Source organism: Varanus komodoensis, unplaced genomic scaffold (genome assembly GCF_004798865.1).
Source record: "Varanus komodoensis strain SLA01 unplaced genomic scaffold, ASM479886v1 scaffold78, whole genome shotgun sequence".
NCBI classification, from domain to species: Eukaryota; Metazoa; Chordata; class Lepidosauria; order Squamata; family Varanidae; genus Varanus; species Varanus komodoensis.
Genome location: NW_025336455.1, coordinates 1,265,013 through 1,280,799, shown reverse-complemented (window position 1 = coordinate 1,280,799; position 15,787 = coordinate 1,265,013). Strand labels below are relative to the sequence as shown.

The window sequence follows — 15,787 nt, the reverse complement described above, 5'->3', positions numbered from 1 at the left end:
GGGGGGGGGGAGATGGGGGAGCCAAGCACGAGGGGGCCAGTCGGCACGGCGTTGCTGTCCCTTGCACCCTTCCGATTTGAGCTCTTGTAGGACAGTCACTACTTCATGTTTATGCAGCCCTTTTGCATCACTGTAGACGTTCGACACGGGTCTTGTCGTGATCCTTGCAAGAACCCTGGAGAGTAGGGCAAGACGGTTATTCCAAATTGCGGAGGTGGGAGGGGCTGAGGCGAAAGAGAGCGGCACGCCAAGGTCCAAAAGGTGGCTTCACGGCAGAGGCGAGGCTCTGCATCTTGGCCTGCTTGATCCGGCCTCTGCCACTAGGCGTGCGTGCCACTAGACTGCTTCGTGCAAAATGTTCCAGCAATTTCCCCAAAAGCTCCCTGCCCCAAACAGGGGGAGAAAAAGACTCCAGAAGAAGGGGGAGAGAGTGAGCCATCCAGCCTCTCAGAGAAGGGGCCAAGGGCACTGTCCTGAGTACAGGTTGTCCCACAGCTCCTTCATTAAAAGAAGAAGAAAGGATGGGGATGCCCTGAGCGCTTCGGGCGGTTGGAGAGAATATAGAAGCTGCATTCCTGTGACATTCAGCACTTCTAAAATTAGCCGGGGAACAATTGGCAGCTCCTCCTGCCCCGAGCTTTCTTGGGATGATGCACTGCAAGGTCCACGCAACTCACTTCCACCCCGAAGGTTGCAGGACTGAGCAGGGCACTGAAGCTGGGCCCGCCAGCGGCCAAACCCAGGATGAGGCCAGCTGCAGCCGCGCCTGCCTGGCCGTCCCGAGGCGTCATTCCGCTGGCCGACGGGCCGCAGGCCCCTCCATGCTGCGTGCCATTTCGCCCCGTTGGGGACCAAGCGGCCCTGGGAGAGCATCCCGCAAGCGCCCCATGCGGCAGGAAGCCTTGCTGTGCCGGTGGAGCCAGGCGGCGCTTCGGGCCTCTCCCACCCCAGCGCCGCACCACACAGCACGGCGAGCGCACGCGACCACCCACAGCGGCCTCACACAGACTGGGGTCAGGCTCACTTGCCAGATAGGGTCAGCCCTTAATTCTGCTCCTGCTGCTTTCAATCTCGTACTCGAGGCTGACTTCCTCGCCCGCCTCTCCCCTCCACTGCTCTGCAGACCTGTCCTTGTTCAAAAGGTCTCGTTTGCCACCCCTACAGACTTCACCAATTTCCTGGAGCGCCTGCATCACTTGCCACCAGCCTTGCTGTGACGGTCAAAACCAGCAGGCGGGCAAAAATCCCCATGCGATCAGCTGGCCAAACCCACCCCCCCTTTGGCAGGCAAAAGCATCTCGCCTCCGTCAGAGCCCGGCAGGGTCCGACCGCATGGCCCGCATTCTGTTCCCACAGCGGGGAAACTCACGAGCACCTCCCACCCGCGCTCCAGGAGACCCGGGCTCCCTCCCTCCCTGCAACGCTGGAGGGGGCACGCTTCCACCTGGGCGAGCTGCAGCTAGCTTCCTCCCCCGGGAAGGGGCCCGATCCCCTTTTAAGGGCGCCCAAACCCAACGGCCATCGCTCCTTCTTGCGGAAGAGAATCCCCAAGTTTACTGACGTGCTGGGTGTGAAAAAGCCCTTCCCGTTACCTGGGGTGCCCCACTGCTCAGCCGTGTTGGGATGACCCCACATTCTGGCAGCATGAAAGGGAGAAAAGGCCCCCCCACCCACACTTCCTCCACCGTGGGGACAACGGCGACCGTCCCCCCTTACTCGCCTCCATCCTAAGCTCGGCAACAGTCCCAGGCATCACAAGACCCAGCTCATTTTTGTCCTTTTTTCCACAACAACCACGCACTTCCGATGCGTGTGGTGGCCACACCTGTATGCCTTCGCACAAGTGTGGCTGCATCATCCCTCCATCGCTGTTGCAATGCCAGTCCCCATGCAGAAAAATAACGCTGAGCATAGGTGCCGGACTTCAGGTCCTCAAATCTGCGTGCTGCATTTATCATCCAGCTGCGTTAAAAGAGCCTCTTGGGTGAAGGCCGACTGGTCCAAAGCATGTGCCGTCTAAAGACGCAGCCACATCACACTTACATCTCACACTACGGCATTTCTCCCAGGCGGGGGGCAGTCACAAGGGAGCTTGTGGCTCCCCCTGGAAAACCTCGTGCATCTGGCAGGGCACTGGCTCTGGCTCTGGCTCTGCAGCAGCCGGCTGATGGGAGCCGGAGTCCCCCCCTGCCTTCAGCACCTGCATGTGCAGGGAAGGGGGATGCAGGAGGCCCTGGCAATATTTACTGGCTGCAGCGCTTCCCCACATCCTTCCTTAATCTACAGGGTCATAGCCATTTCAGAAGTTTCTTTTGGACGAGAGCTTTCCACTGACAGTGTGTTTGGGGCTAGCAAAGAGATGGGAGATGTTCTTGACAGCTTAATTGCTTGGCATTTAACTGGGGCTGGTTATAATTTCACCTGGCGATGGTGTTCTCCAAGTGGATTTATTGGGTCAATATTTTGTCTCCCTCTGTCATGCCTCCAATTTAAAGCCAGGACAAAATTCCCTGGTGCCTCACACCCGCCAGGGGTGCTTTTCAGCAGTGCAGCTCCTGATGCCGGAATGCCCACTTGGGTGGCTGCACCTCAGTCCCTTGCCCCACGTGCCTGCTGCTCCCCATAGTTGTGGGGGTTCCACTTCCCCAGGTTCAGGAGAGGCCAGCGTTTTAGCAGACTGGCAGAGAAAGCTACAGAGGAGAGAGAGAGGATGGGGCAGAGGGGTGGTGCCCCAGCCGGAGACCCCCGGGGCAGCTGCCCCTAACCTGGCACCTTCTAGCTGTGCTGGATCACAACTCCAAAGCAGCTGGAGGGCTGGGGGGTTCTGGGAGTGGCGATCTAACACAGCTGGAGGGTGCCCAGTCAGGGGAGGCTGCCTGGGGGGCTGGGGCACGGCTCCAACGAGCACCGGGTGCACTGCCAACCCTCTGCCTTAGGAAAGGTCTGTCCCCTCCAAGACGGAAGCTGTGCGCACGCTGGGTGCTTCCGAATGCCAAATAAGCTCCAAACACTTTCACTTCCATCAACCTCCTGGCCTTCCTCATCTCTCCAGAAATGACAAATGTGGCGGTTAATTATTTAACCGGCAGTCTTTGCCCTGTTGGTCTCCGCGCGCGGTGCAGGCTCCCCTCGTGGGCAGCTGGGGCCAACCGGATTTGCTCGCATTCGCCACCCCGGCACCCGCTTCGTAGCCAATGGCGCCGGCCAGGAGTTCTGGTCCAGGCTGCATCTGACGCCAAGCCCTCTGCAATCCCGGTGGCCAATCGTGAGGCTGCCAAGACTGATCAAGCAAGTCATCCATCTCTGTAAGTGAGAGGGGAACCGGGCGCTTTCCTGCAGCTTGTCCACAATCCACCTCGTTATCCTGAGCTGGATATTTGCACCGGGTGTTTGTGGGCTGGCGGATGCGAGTGGAGAGACTGTGCGGGTTTATTTACTAGCGGCCTCAAACTGAATGTGTGTCACTGCAAAGCAGCCTGGCTCCTGAAGTTGAAAACATACCCTGCCTCAGCGCCTGCCTCCTTCTCGCCCTCTGGGTGGCATCCTGGGTGCCAAGAGCGCCCGCCTGGGCCGGCCCAAGCGATGGGGATGGGAAAGGCACACAACCAGTGGGGTGCATGGGATCACTATGCCCTTGCGAAAGCTGCCTCTGCACACACGGGAGAGGAGAGATCTGTGCCATACTTGCCGATTTGAGTCTGGCCGGTACCTCTGGCAGACCGTGGGTTGCCCTCTCTGTCTCCTGCTTGCAGGAAGAAAGGGGGCAGCAAGGGGGCTATTTTCCCAGCTATGCATGGGGCAGCCAGTGCTGGTGGTGGGATCCATGGGGCACTTTAGACAGCCACACGTGTTACTTCAGTTGTGGGGCACAGCTTACATATTTCTCTCCCCAGCACAAGCCATGCTTTACAGATGGTTCGATCCTCCGGACAGGGTAGAGGAAAAAGTGCCAGCTGCAATAAATAACATTTTTATAGGCCTCTCGGTACCTGCAGTTTCGTGCTGTAAAGACAACTGGGTCATAGCGCTGTCCCAGCTCTTGGAGTGAAACAGAAGTTCGCCTCTGCGGCTCAACACGTTCCTCTGGGGAAAGGCACCATTTTGTTGGGGGAAAGGATAGTGTTATTTCCCAAATCAAACAGCCAAGCGAGCGCCTGCCCCCTTGCGCACGCCCCGCCGGCTGCTCCCGACCCGCGTCCGAGCCTCAGGGGAAGGCAGGCCGCGCCAGGCCGCGTTGCCCCACTGGGCCCCGGCAGGCCCGGACAGCCCATGCATGGATGCCGGCCCCCCGTTCGCCGGTGGGTCCCTCGGGAGCCCCGTGGGCTGCTGGCCCTGGGAGAGAGCCCGAACTGCCCCGGGCCCCTGGGTGCAAAGGCTTCCACCTTGAAGCCCGGTCACACACCCTCTCTCTCGACCAGACTTGGGCCAGCAGCAGGATGCAAGAGCGGCAAAGTGAGGCAGTCGGCCTTGCCTGACATATTCATCGAGGAGCGGCAGCTGCTCTAATCTTTGGAATGGAGGGAAAAAAATATTCCAGATGCACAGACGCATCTGCCCCTTCCTTCAAGGGGTCCTGGGCAACTTACATGAGGTGATGGCATGGCGCCCTCGCAACAGCCCTGTGGAGGAGGGCAGGGCGAGAGGTAACGGCTGGCCCAGAGCGACATGGCTGAAGAGGGGTGTGCGCTTGGGGGTGCGGCACTCCTGCCCCGCCCGGGAGTCCCCACGAGCGGCTTGTGGGCCCCGTGTGAGGCCGTGCTCGACCGGGCGGAGCCTGGGCCTGATCCACAGGGCCTCCTCACGGCCGCCCGGCTTACGTCAGGACTGGGACGCTACACCAGCGGCCCATGCATCACCAGCCCTGTTCGAGTGCACGAATACCAACCCGGATCTGCCACGTGCTTCCTTCTCATTCCTGTGCAAAGGAATCCCCCAGAGGAGCTGACCCAGGAATGGGGAAGCGCAGAGAGCGTGGGCCTTCAGCTTGATGGAGCTCCCTCATCCCATGACCTGCCTGAGCGTCTGATCGGCCTCGGAGGCCCTGCACTGGCTCGAGAAGCCGTGTGTCCAGAGCTTTTTGGTGGCAGCTGTTCCCCCCCCCCCCCGCCCCCGGCAGAGCCTGCTCCTTCCCTACTCCGTCAACGTGCTTCTACAAAGACACGTGTCTGGGGCCCGTTTTCGTTTCTGCACCGTCACGCAGCCGAAGCGCTCCGGGCGGTTTACGGCAACGTCCCCATTCGCCCCCCGCTGCCTTCATCCCTGAGGCATCCTGTTATGGACCGCTGCGCTGCTGCTCTCATCGACTTATTTTAACCGCAGGGGAGGTGGCAGAGCATTTGGAAATGTGTGTGAAAAAACCGATGTGTAGATGGAATAGCAATATGAGAGGAAAGCGGAGGTAGCGAGGCCCCCACAAGCGAGCTGCAGGCCCCTGCTCTGTGCATTCATTTTATCTATTTCATATTCATACTGCCCAGCGGCCAAAGGCTCACTGCCCAAGATGGCCTGCGGAAGCCCGTTGCATGCGGAGGGTCTCCGGCAAGGACGCGCGTCTTCTCCAGCTGAAGCAACGGAGCAAGGGATCGTGCACCGGGCGTCCGTCGCGCTGCTCCCTCTGCCAGGGATGCACGACCGGCTGGGGCACAGAACGCGCAGCCAAATGGACGGAAGGGGCCCGCGGCAGCTCCGGGCAGCCGAAGCTCTGGAAAAGCTGCACGCAGCTCTACCGAACACTGCACGACCGGCGCAACGGCGAGGAGCCGATGCGAACGCGGGGGGCTGGTCACAGGGACCCTGGCAAGAGGCTAAGGAATGAAAAATAACAAGCAATTATCTCCAGCACAGCAAATCCTTAGAAAGGGAGGTGTGGATTTCAGCCTGCAGAGTGTCCGTGCCCAGGCGGGAGGGAGGGAGTCCCCCCCTCCTCCCCAGGCCTGCTTGCTCAGAGGAAATGAACCAGGTATGATAGACAGAAGTCAGAGCACACCTGGGGCTTCCTGATTAGGGGCATAATCAGATTTGAAATGCTTCTGCAGAGCTCCCCAAAAGTACCCCAATTTCACAGCCAAGGGGAGCTCTTTGGGACCAATCATCATTCAAATTAATTATGAACAACCAACAACAATCTGCATCTAATTTTTCCTTATTTAGCCCATCCCTGGGAAAAAAATCAGATGAGAAAAGAAAGGAAGATTTAAAAATAATAGTAAAAAACAGCACACTGCCCAGCAGAAGAGATACTAAGCAAGAAGAAGGGCATTTTTAATATGGGAATTAGCAAGAGGTTTGGGCGGATGCAGAAACCCCGTCAGCAGATGAGCTCAGGAAGTTGCAGGCACTTGCCCAGAAATTAAGAGGCAGAGCAACACCTGAACAAAGAGCGGACGGTTCCGACTTGCTCCTCCGCTGCCTTGCTCCACTCCCCGCATTGCTGGTAAAAGGCATGAGAGAGGAAATTGAGAATTAGGCGCAAGGCAGAGCAGGGAGAGGAGCGAGGAGAAATGCTTACGGCACCTCATCTCAGCAGGTGAAGAGGGTGGAGGTTTAACTTAAACCGTGGATTAACTCGCTGGGTGCTGCCGATGGAAAATTAAAAAGCGTGCAGATAATAGTGGAGAAGGAGATACTGGGGGGCTGAATTTGATGAAGCATCCTTTTCTGGGTAATCTATCTCCCAAGAGCATTAAGCAGCGGCCTGGAGGAAGAAACTTGCCTTGGGGTGCTTTTTGAAAGGAAAAACAAGACCAAGACAAAACCAAAAATCCTCAAGTCCCGTTTGAGACAAAAAGCTCGGAAAAGAGCCGCGGCGGGCACACCCACGCTTCCATGCCCTCTTTCCCATGGCTATTTTCACCCAGAAGTGCGCGTCCCCTGGAAAAGGTGCGTCTTGAGCTTTTTCCCCATAGGAGAGTCATCCTGCAAACAGGCACTGCGACGGCGCGCAGGGAACCCAGGGTGGGGGGAGACATTCACTCTGCATTTGGCGAGGGAGCAATGCTCCCCATGCAAGGCAGCCGACTGAGGGCAAAGACAGCCGCCACCCGTCTCCTTCTCCAGGCTGGGGTCGCACAGGTGCAGCTGTGTTGCGGGCAGGCCCCAACAGGACTGGGCAAAGGCTTTCTGGAACCAGTATCTGACAGCAGCCAGCGCCGCCGCTGCTCTTTTGAAATCTCCCCCTCCAGCAATCTTTTAAAAGCACTGCCAAGAACCTCGGCGTTCTGAAGTAAGAAAAGATGGTGGCCCCTTGCCAACCAGCCAGCTGGGCGCTGGCAGGCACCTCTGAAGGAGGCTGGGCAACCCAAGCATCGGTGGAGCCCTGCAGGGCAGGGTCTGGCCACCTCGTGGCCCGTGGTAGCCCAGCGGGCTTCTCTTGCCTTCCAGCCCCAACCTTCAGAAGCTCAACAGCCCTGGGATTTCTTGGAAACTTGCCGGAAAGCGAGGCATGGGGACGGTTCCTCAGAGGGACTGGGAGCTACCAGGAGAATGCTGCATGCCACCCCCATGGCCCCCCAGAGGCGCTCTCAGCCGAATCCAGAGTGCCAGGCATGCTGCTCCGTCCCAAAGGACTGCACGTTCCCATCCCTTGAAGGGACGACTTATGCCAGGGAACACCAAGGAAGCCTTCCTTTGAAACACTCTTCACTCCTTCTAGGGACCATACAACATTTTCCCCCAGTGGGGCATCATTCCTTCATCCTGACTAGTACTGATTTGGAGCTCCCTGCTTAATTATTATCCAGGTACCACACCCCAAACCAGTGACTTGGTTTGCACATCTCACTGTGGCTTATTATTAAATTATTAAAGCTCTCCACCTTGCTTGTCCAACCTCTGTTTGGCGGCTGCCAGTAACACAGAAACACGGAAACAGAGCGAGTCAGAAGGGGTCTCCCGGGCCATCTAGTCTGACCCCTGGCTCCAGCTGGCTCCACTCATGACATGCCCGCCATGTGCATGTCCAACCTATCCTTGGACACCCTCACCGATGGGGCCTCAACCACCTCCCGGGGAAGCCCATTCCATACCTGGGGGTCCTAACTGTCAGGAAGTGCTTCCTGGCATCCAAATGGAACCTGGGTTCCTTGAGCTTGGCTCCATTGAGCGCGTCCTGCTTTCCTCCGCAGGGCAAAACGTGTCTCTACCCACCTCCATGTGGCTCCCCCCCACGTACCTCTATGTCACCTTGGAGTCTCCTCTTCTCAGTGAACCCACCAAGCATAGGTTACGAGAGAGCTGAACAGACCACGAACAGACTGAGTGCAAGGTAAGGTCTGGTTAAGGCTGTTCACCAGATCTGCACTCCAAGGCGGGCTCTGAGCAAGGCCTGGGCATTCAAAATGGCAGCGACAGACATTCTGCGTACGCGGCGGCCTCACTCTGGCTTCAGTGACCCAAAATGGGTCATTGTATTCTGCAAACCGGCCCCCCGCCTCTCAGGGCTGTGTAACCTGGCCCACTTGTACACATGCGTGGACCCTCAGAGTAGAATCGCCGGGGATGCGTAAGGCTGCCTTGATTTTGAAATATAATTTTAGGGGAATCCACGCTGCGAGGGAACGCCTGAGCTGCCGGGCCTGACCGGAACGCAGGCCATCAAGTTCCTGCCCCGACAGAAAGATCTTACTGCTGTTTCTAAAACGGGCATACAGTGGGTCCGTGGAGGGCCTCCTCTGAAAGAGTCTGCCGTGAACGTGAATTGGGTACTGAGTTCCACTCCGTGTGAGCTGCTTCGAATCCAGAAACTAGCCACATGATTTTGGAGGTCAAGGGAAACTGGAAGGGTATTTTAGGGGAAACGGCTCCCCTGGTTATTCAGACCACTCCTCAGTTACAAGGGGCAAACAAAACATACTTGGATTTGTAAGAGTGTGCAGCATTTCTCTGGCAGCGTGAGAGAAGAAAAAAAGGGAAAACAATGTACCAACTAGGATATGAACATGTCCTCATGTCTCTTCCACATGCCAGTCAACTGTTAAAAGAGGGAGATTTTTTTTAAAAAATAATGGTGTACCGAATGCATTTATTCCCAAAAGTATGCTAAAAACAAACCAGGCCTGAGTCTTGTTTGCACACCTTCCGTTCTAAGGTTTTTCTGTTGAGTTTCTGGAAAAAAATGCTAATACTGCTTGCAATTCTGGCAACTTGGGATACGAAGCCACTCAAGATTAGTGAAGTTTAAACTATTTTACCAAGAGGCCGATGCCATGCAAGAGGCGCTATTTTAATATAAAACACAGGCCCCGCAAAGCTGATATTAATCAGCCTGTGGAAGAGCTGAGCTTGCTTGATAAGCATGCAGCTAGCAAGCTCAGCTCCGGGGCACACGGCCTGAAATATGAAACGACAATCTAGCAAACTCAAACAAAGCTGGAAAGCAGCAGAAGGTCAGGAATCGGCTTTCGCATCTGGAGCAGGGCCACTCCTGCCAGCAATTGCTCCCCACCACCCCAGGCGGGAGGGCCAGCAGCTCCGTCCTCACCAGTCCATGCATCCCAAACCCCACAGCTGGGCCCACAGCCTACCTGTCCTGGCGTGGCTCCTAGACGGGGCTTCTCCACTCCTGGCCGGAGCACTGGAGGTTTTGGCGAGCTTGTTCGCCGACACCCTGTACATGATCCCTCCGATGCAGCGCAGCCCCTTGTCCTTCCAGCGGTACTGCGACGGCTGCCCCTTGCTCCCGGGCGGAGAGTGACAGCTGCGGTTGGGCACCAGAGGCCTGCAAAGGCAACACCACGGAGATGAGCAGGTGAGCAGCTACACGCTCGTTCGGGACTTTCTCACACGCCTGCTGGCAGGCTGGCTAGTCCAGCATGTGAAGGTGCTCGTGGAGCCCCAGCGGCCCTTCACAGCCTGCCAGCTGTGCGCCACCCAGGCATCCTTCCTGCCTGCCTGCCTGAAAAAACTGCCTGTAACCAAGTTCCCCGAGCGAATTGAAAACCAGGCAGCCCCAAATCCTAGCAAGAAGAAGGTCTTCCAGAAACACAGCAAACTGCAGACTTGCACGCAACCTGCATTGTTATTCTGCTCCCGGAAGTCAGGTTTTCAAGGCATTTAGCCTCTATTTCCTCTGAGCGCTCGCCAAGCCTGCTGCCCCAGAGCCTCTAATTAGAGATGCCGAGGAGTGGGCACGGGCCCCTGCCGCTTTGCCCCTTCTGGTGCTCCACATTCTCCCTCAGAGCCTTATGACGCCTCTGTGCAACAGGGAGACGTTTCTCCTCATACGGGAGACGAGGAGGAAGGCGGCTGTGCTTTCAGACAACGTGATAAACTACGCTCAAGGGTGGAGCCTGGCTCGAACCTTGGGCTGATGCTGAAACATGGATGATTGTGTTGGGTGAACCTGGCTGCACCAACAAGCCATGGCTTGCTAACCATGAACAACCCATGAAAAGAACCCAAGGTTTATTGCTGGCTTGTGAACTGTGGTTTGTCATCTTGGCTGGGTTCAGACAACATGGTAACCCATGGTCCAAAAAGACAATAGTTTAATGATAACTGACACTCAACTCATACCCCACCCTTGGAGTTATTGTGCTGTCTGAACAAAGTCAATAGCTTGCTTAGGCCCTGAGCAAGATATGGCAGAAAAAGAACTGGAGTCATAAGCTTCCCAACTCACAAACACTTCACCATGCAAGCTTCCACAGCAGCCGGGAGGACTGGGAAAACGGAGCCTTGCTGCGTCATGCAACTGCCTTGCCTTCGCTTCAGAGACTTCCCTGGAAGTTATATGCAAGATCTCAAGTTCCTCTGCCCAATCATGAGGGCTAGAATCTTCTTCCTCTTTTTACATAAAATGTTGGTGTGATGTCTATGGGTTCTACAGACAACTCTGCCCGCACAGGCTGACTTTGCATCTCTAACAATGCCCACTGACATCCAAAGTCCACACACCCACATTATGCCAACAGCCATTCCAACCAAATCAAATCTTCTCCAGTATCAGCTGTCTTAACTATTTAGCACTAATCCAAATAGTAATTTGTTTATGCAAATGAGAGATCTAATTCTGAATTAGTACAAAACTATGCTCATCATGCTATTAGCTGAAAGTACATAACCACAGCCCCAGCTGAAGAATGGATGGAGACGAAAGGGCTGCTCTCCTATCAGCAGAGAGCAAACGCCTGGGCAGCATTGCCTTAAATGAAGATGCGTGGCACAGGAAAAGAGAATTGTTACGTTTATTAGTGCTTAGCATGGCAAGTTCATTCTAATATAGTTGTTGCCACTGGCTACCAGCCTCGATCCACTGTGCCTGGGAGTTCGCACAGATGTGGGAAGGCAGCGCTCACCACATCGCAGGCCCGCTTGAAGGAGGCGAGGACGCAGGAGAGGGGAGGTGGACGCGCAACTTCAAGCATCCCTGTTCCAGGCTGACGCGGGGGCTCCCCCAAAATACGGAAGCGAGGTGCGCATTTGCCCGAGGTTCTCACCTGCGCTAAGAAAAGGGAGCTCCCTTGGGAGCCGCTCAAAGAACGTGGGGACTGTCACAGGAACCCGCGTTCACACCCACTCCTTTCCAGCCACCCGGGGAGCCCCGGCAGGCAAGCCGGGCTGGGGGCACAGGTGCCGCACGGAGGCGTCTTTGCGCGCTCTGCCACGTGGAGCAAGGCCGCTGCAAGGGCACTGCTCTCGGGCCTGCTGGCTTCACTGGGGCTCCTCAGCTGCTCGGCTGAGGCGCCGCACAGCCTTGTGGCACAAAGGAAATGCATCGCATTCAGAAATGAAAGAAACCCCCAGGAATACCTTTCCCAAGGTGTTTCGAGGACTCCTAGACTTTGGCATATGCTCAGTGTCCCTGAGGAGCTCCACACAAGGGTTCAGCAAAAGCCAAGCCTCCCCCCTGATCAAAGAAGCCACACCGTTGGAAAAGGCTGCATACATGTCCATTCTCCCTCCCTCCCTCCCTCCCTCTCTCAGCAAATTATCTGCCTCAGGGCCCAGGTCTAAGTCTGCTGCTCACTCTCACTACTAACGGATCGGACTGCATGCCCTCCTCAGGACTGACCCCCAGAATCTCCAGTTTAAAGGAGCCAGACAGCAGGGGACGGGGAAGCCTTCCGAGTCCTAACATCCTGGAAAGCCACGACCTGCTGGGAAAAGCAATCCGAGGCCATAAAGACCCAGCAGGTAAGGCGTCTGTGGGCTGCACAGCACCATCTGATGCTCCCGCTGGCAGGTTGCAGCAACAGGTTCCGCACTCCAAGTGCAACCTGTCTCTCTTTTGCACGTGTGTGCTACACCGTTTCGTACTTGCTGCTCCGAATTCGTTGTGCTTGCCCACTGAAGAGATCGACACCAACTTCCCTACAATCTTGGTTAACTGCATGACTGAACATCACCAAGTGGTCGCCTGTCCTTTCCAATCACCCAATATTCACATTTCTTCTTAAACAGGCTATGACGGCGACCTTTAGAGGGAAGTCCAAGATCGTTTCTTCCAGCAATCAGACTGGGATATCCCCTTCACTCAAGAAATCCTTTTCTAGAGAAAGCAAACAGATCCCCCCCCCACCCCCCGAAAAAAGGCTGCCTACTTTGCTGGCACACCTGGCCCAGTTCATTGCATGGCCTGCTTGCGGATACTGCTTTTCTCCGGCATCACATCGTACTATTTACTTGTTGGTTGATCTTTTTAAAAATTACCAGAGCAGCGGCAGCCAACTTTGGGTGGATCAGTTCTACAAGCATGACAAATTAGACGGCAATTCTATGTTTCCTTTCAAAATGAATCTGCATGGGAATTTCAAGTTGGCAGGGAACAACGGTTCTCTCGCTGTAGACCTACTGTGTTTTGCAGGCCCAGTCCTATTTTCTTTAGAAAGGCCAGGATGGCCAGAAAGATGGAAGATGGAGAATTATATCAGAAAAGTGGAAAGGGCTGTTGATCCACAGCGCACTTCCGAGAAAGGCCGGTGCACATGTGTGTGCAGAGCTTATGTGCCCGGGACACGCGGCAGCGGTACCCTTCTGCTGTGCCTGTAGTATTCGCTGACTAGAATGCCAGCCAGGGCCTTTTATTTATATTTATTTATTTTTCGAGGACAGGTCATGTTTGCATTTCTGCCTCCTCTGGGCCAGCTCAAGCACACAGAATCCAGCGCAGCCAATGCAGCATCCGAGCCGTGTGTGCTTCCCACTGTGTTAATATTGGGCGTCTATCATGTTGCAAACCTAATAATTAAAAAGTGTCTTGCAAACAGCACTTATTCCCCCCCCGGGTAGCAGCAATTTGGGCGCGTGCCCACAGCCGCAGTGGAAGCGGGAGCAGATAATTCACAACAGAACTGACACGGGCACGCACACCCTCGCCACGGCCACCTTCCTAGATCTGTAACTATTTAAAGCACAATTAATCTAAGGGGCGAAGCACGTGTGGTCCCAGACAGCCTTTTCCAGCAAGTAACCAGGCCAATTTGGCAGAACAGCAACCACAGAACTGCTTTCCAAACAGTCCAGGTGGGAACACACACACGTCTATAAAGAGGGACAGCAGGAGGGCTTTGAATGACAAGGGGAAACAGTTTGGGTTTCTGGGTGTGTGGAGGTGCTGTACCGGCACTCATCCTTTGAAATGCAGGGGACAAAGGATAACATGACATCCCCCCCCACCATAAACCAGCACTTCTGGCCCACACGGTGGTACAGAGAACACTGACATCGTAGTTTGGAAAAGGTTCCAACGTTCAGTGCGTCCGTGTCCCACCAGGCCCCTCCATTCAGAGTAAGATAACGCTGCTCTGTGTTCGAAGAACCGAACTGAAGGGAGCTGCTGCATATAATCTGGATTTCCTTGCACCAGGACTGAGTTAATAGCCAACAGAAGTACAACTGTAAGTGATGGAATGATATCTCAACAGATTTACCCTTCGCTGGTTTTATAAGGTCAGAGCAAGTGGTTTAAGGAACTGTAGTATGTTTGATGCACCTGTCATGAAAAGGAACACGACCCTTTCTAACCATAAGAGAACAAACATGGTTTCCTTCTGCGCCAAGTCCAATATGTAGATGAGGGCCTTGGTTTTTTCCTTGAACAAACCCATTCTATCACGCAAGAAATCTCAACGAATTTCAGTAGCCTACTTCAGAAGGCAGAAGGGGGGAAAGCCGATCTATATGAAATGCACACCCAAGAAGTGTAAGTGATCTGCAGTAAGTGATCCCTTCTGACGCCACGGTTGCTTCCTATAGCAAGGAGAAGGAACTAAGTGTCGACGAATGCAAACGACTGCATGGAGAAATAGAACTGTCAGCAGGGCTGGTGCCAATCAAGAAAAGTCACCGCTGAGAGCGGCTGCACGGGACCTGCGGGCCTGAACACTGACGATGAAGCGAGGGCCACCCCAGCCTCAGCTTCCCATCAGGAAAGCAGAAAGAAACAGCACAGGAGAGGAGGCGCAACCCAGGGCAGCAGCACAAGCCCTGCATGGGAAAGGCCCCGGTTCCATCCCTGAAGCCTCCAACTAGCAAGGAGCAGGATCTCCACCTGGAGCCCCCGAGAGGCCCAGCTGCTAGTCTGGGAAGGCCAAGCCGAGCCAGAAGGGCCAAGGGACGGGCTCTGCAAAAATGCAGCTTCCAATTTCCTGGCTGCGGGGCTGGGCAAGTTAATGAAGTGCTCATGCCCTGCGCCACGTTGGTCAGAGAAGAGAGCAACCATCGGCCCGATCGCTTCAGTGTTGTTTTGTCTGTGATGCCAAACCACCTGGGCCGGCTTTTGCATAAAGATGAGGATCAGGAAATCCGGTAGGCTGTGCAAGTTTTTTGCTGCTCCAAGACATGTGCCAAAAATCATCCTATTATGAAAATTAATCAGGAATAATTATGGTAGAATTAAAAGCAAGGCAACACACCTATAGATGAAGACCATGATCATCAGAATTACACACAGCACGAAAAAGGGCTGCCCAGCACTCTTTGCAGGACGTAATCAGGCTGCATTGTGGCGTCGGAGTCTATTTCTTGCATTTCCGGAGCTTCAGAAGAAATGCCTGGGTTCAGCACCGACCACCGCGACAGCAGGAAGAAAATGCTGGCAGAAACGGGCTCTTCCCGGGGCAGCAAACGGGACGTCAGCACTGGGAGCAAGAAGATGGCTTGTCGCCCGAGGCTGGCAGCCAGAAATGCCCGTGACCTCCACCCCCTGATCGTTCAGGAGGGGCTCCTTATACGTGCATCCTGCGGGTCGCTCCCCAGAGCAGAGGCGGGCGCAGTGAGGAAGGACTCGCTGCCCTTGCTGCCTGCCTCCCAGGTGCCAGGAACACCCCCACAGAGCACCACCAAGGGCCACCTCCCTCAGCAAGCCCCCCTCAGCACCCCGCGACTCCGGTGATGCCTTCAGAGCAGAGGGTGGACCGGTGGGCCGAGCCCCCACTGCAGCCCCGCCAAGCTGGTGCCCCCCAGGCGTCCTGCACCGCAGCTCCCACCACCCGCCGCCACGCTTGCTACTCCCCTCCATTTTATTTGCTCCTGTGCGCCCTTCCTCCCATGGCCCCCAACCCAAATTCAGGCTGAAAGCTGCTCGTGGGACGAATCTATGTCGTCACCATCAGACACCTCGAAAGAACCGGTTGCATGAGCAACTTTCTGCATGGCCTGATCCCGCCTCTGCCACAGGAGGGCTGGCTAACCGCAGGAGGTTGCCCATTTGCCCACGGCCTAGGGGGCTTTTCAGACCCTCTCCGTTGCAGCTCAGGCTCGAACAGCAGCCCGGCCCCCAGGAAGTGTGCGTGGGGAGAGCCGTGTGGCTGAGCAGAAGCCCCAGGAGGAAGGTGGACCAGGAGCAGGG

The 15,787-nt window shown here is 55.7% G+C and overlaps 1 protein-coding gene across 1 annotated transcript in view; it reads right to left on the bottom strand.

Annotated features, from left to right (window-relative positions):
- LOC123035272 (zinc finger CCCH domain-containing protein 3-like) overlaps positions 1 to 15,787 on the bottom strand; it is a 111,104-nt gene that overhangs the window by 74,916 nt on the left and 20,401 nt on the right. Inside the window, exon 2 of the mRNA XM_044453262.1 lies at positions 9,522 to 9,715. Within this exon, the coding sequence (XP_044309197.1) occupies positions 9,522 to 9,612 (91 nt within the window). The 5' untranslated portion in view covers positions 9,613 to 9,715. The remainder of the gene's footprint in view (positions 1 to 9,521; positions 9,716 to 15,787) is intronic.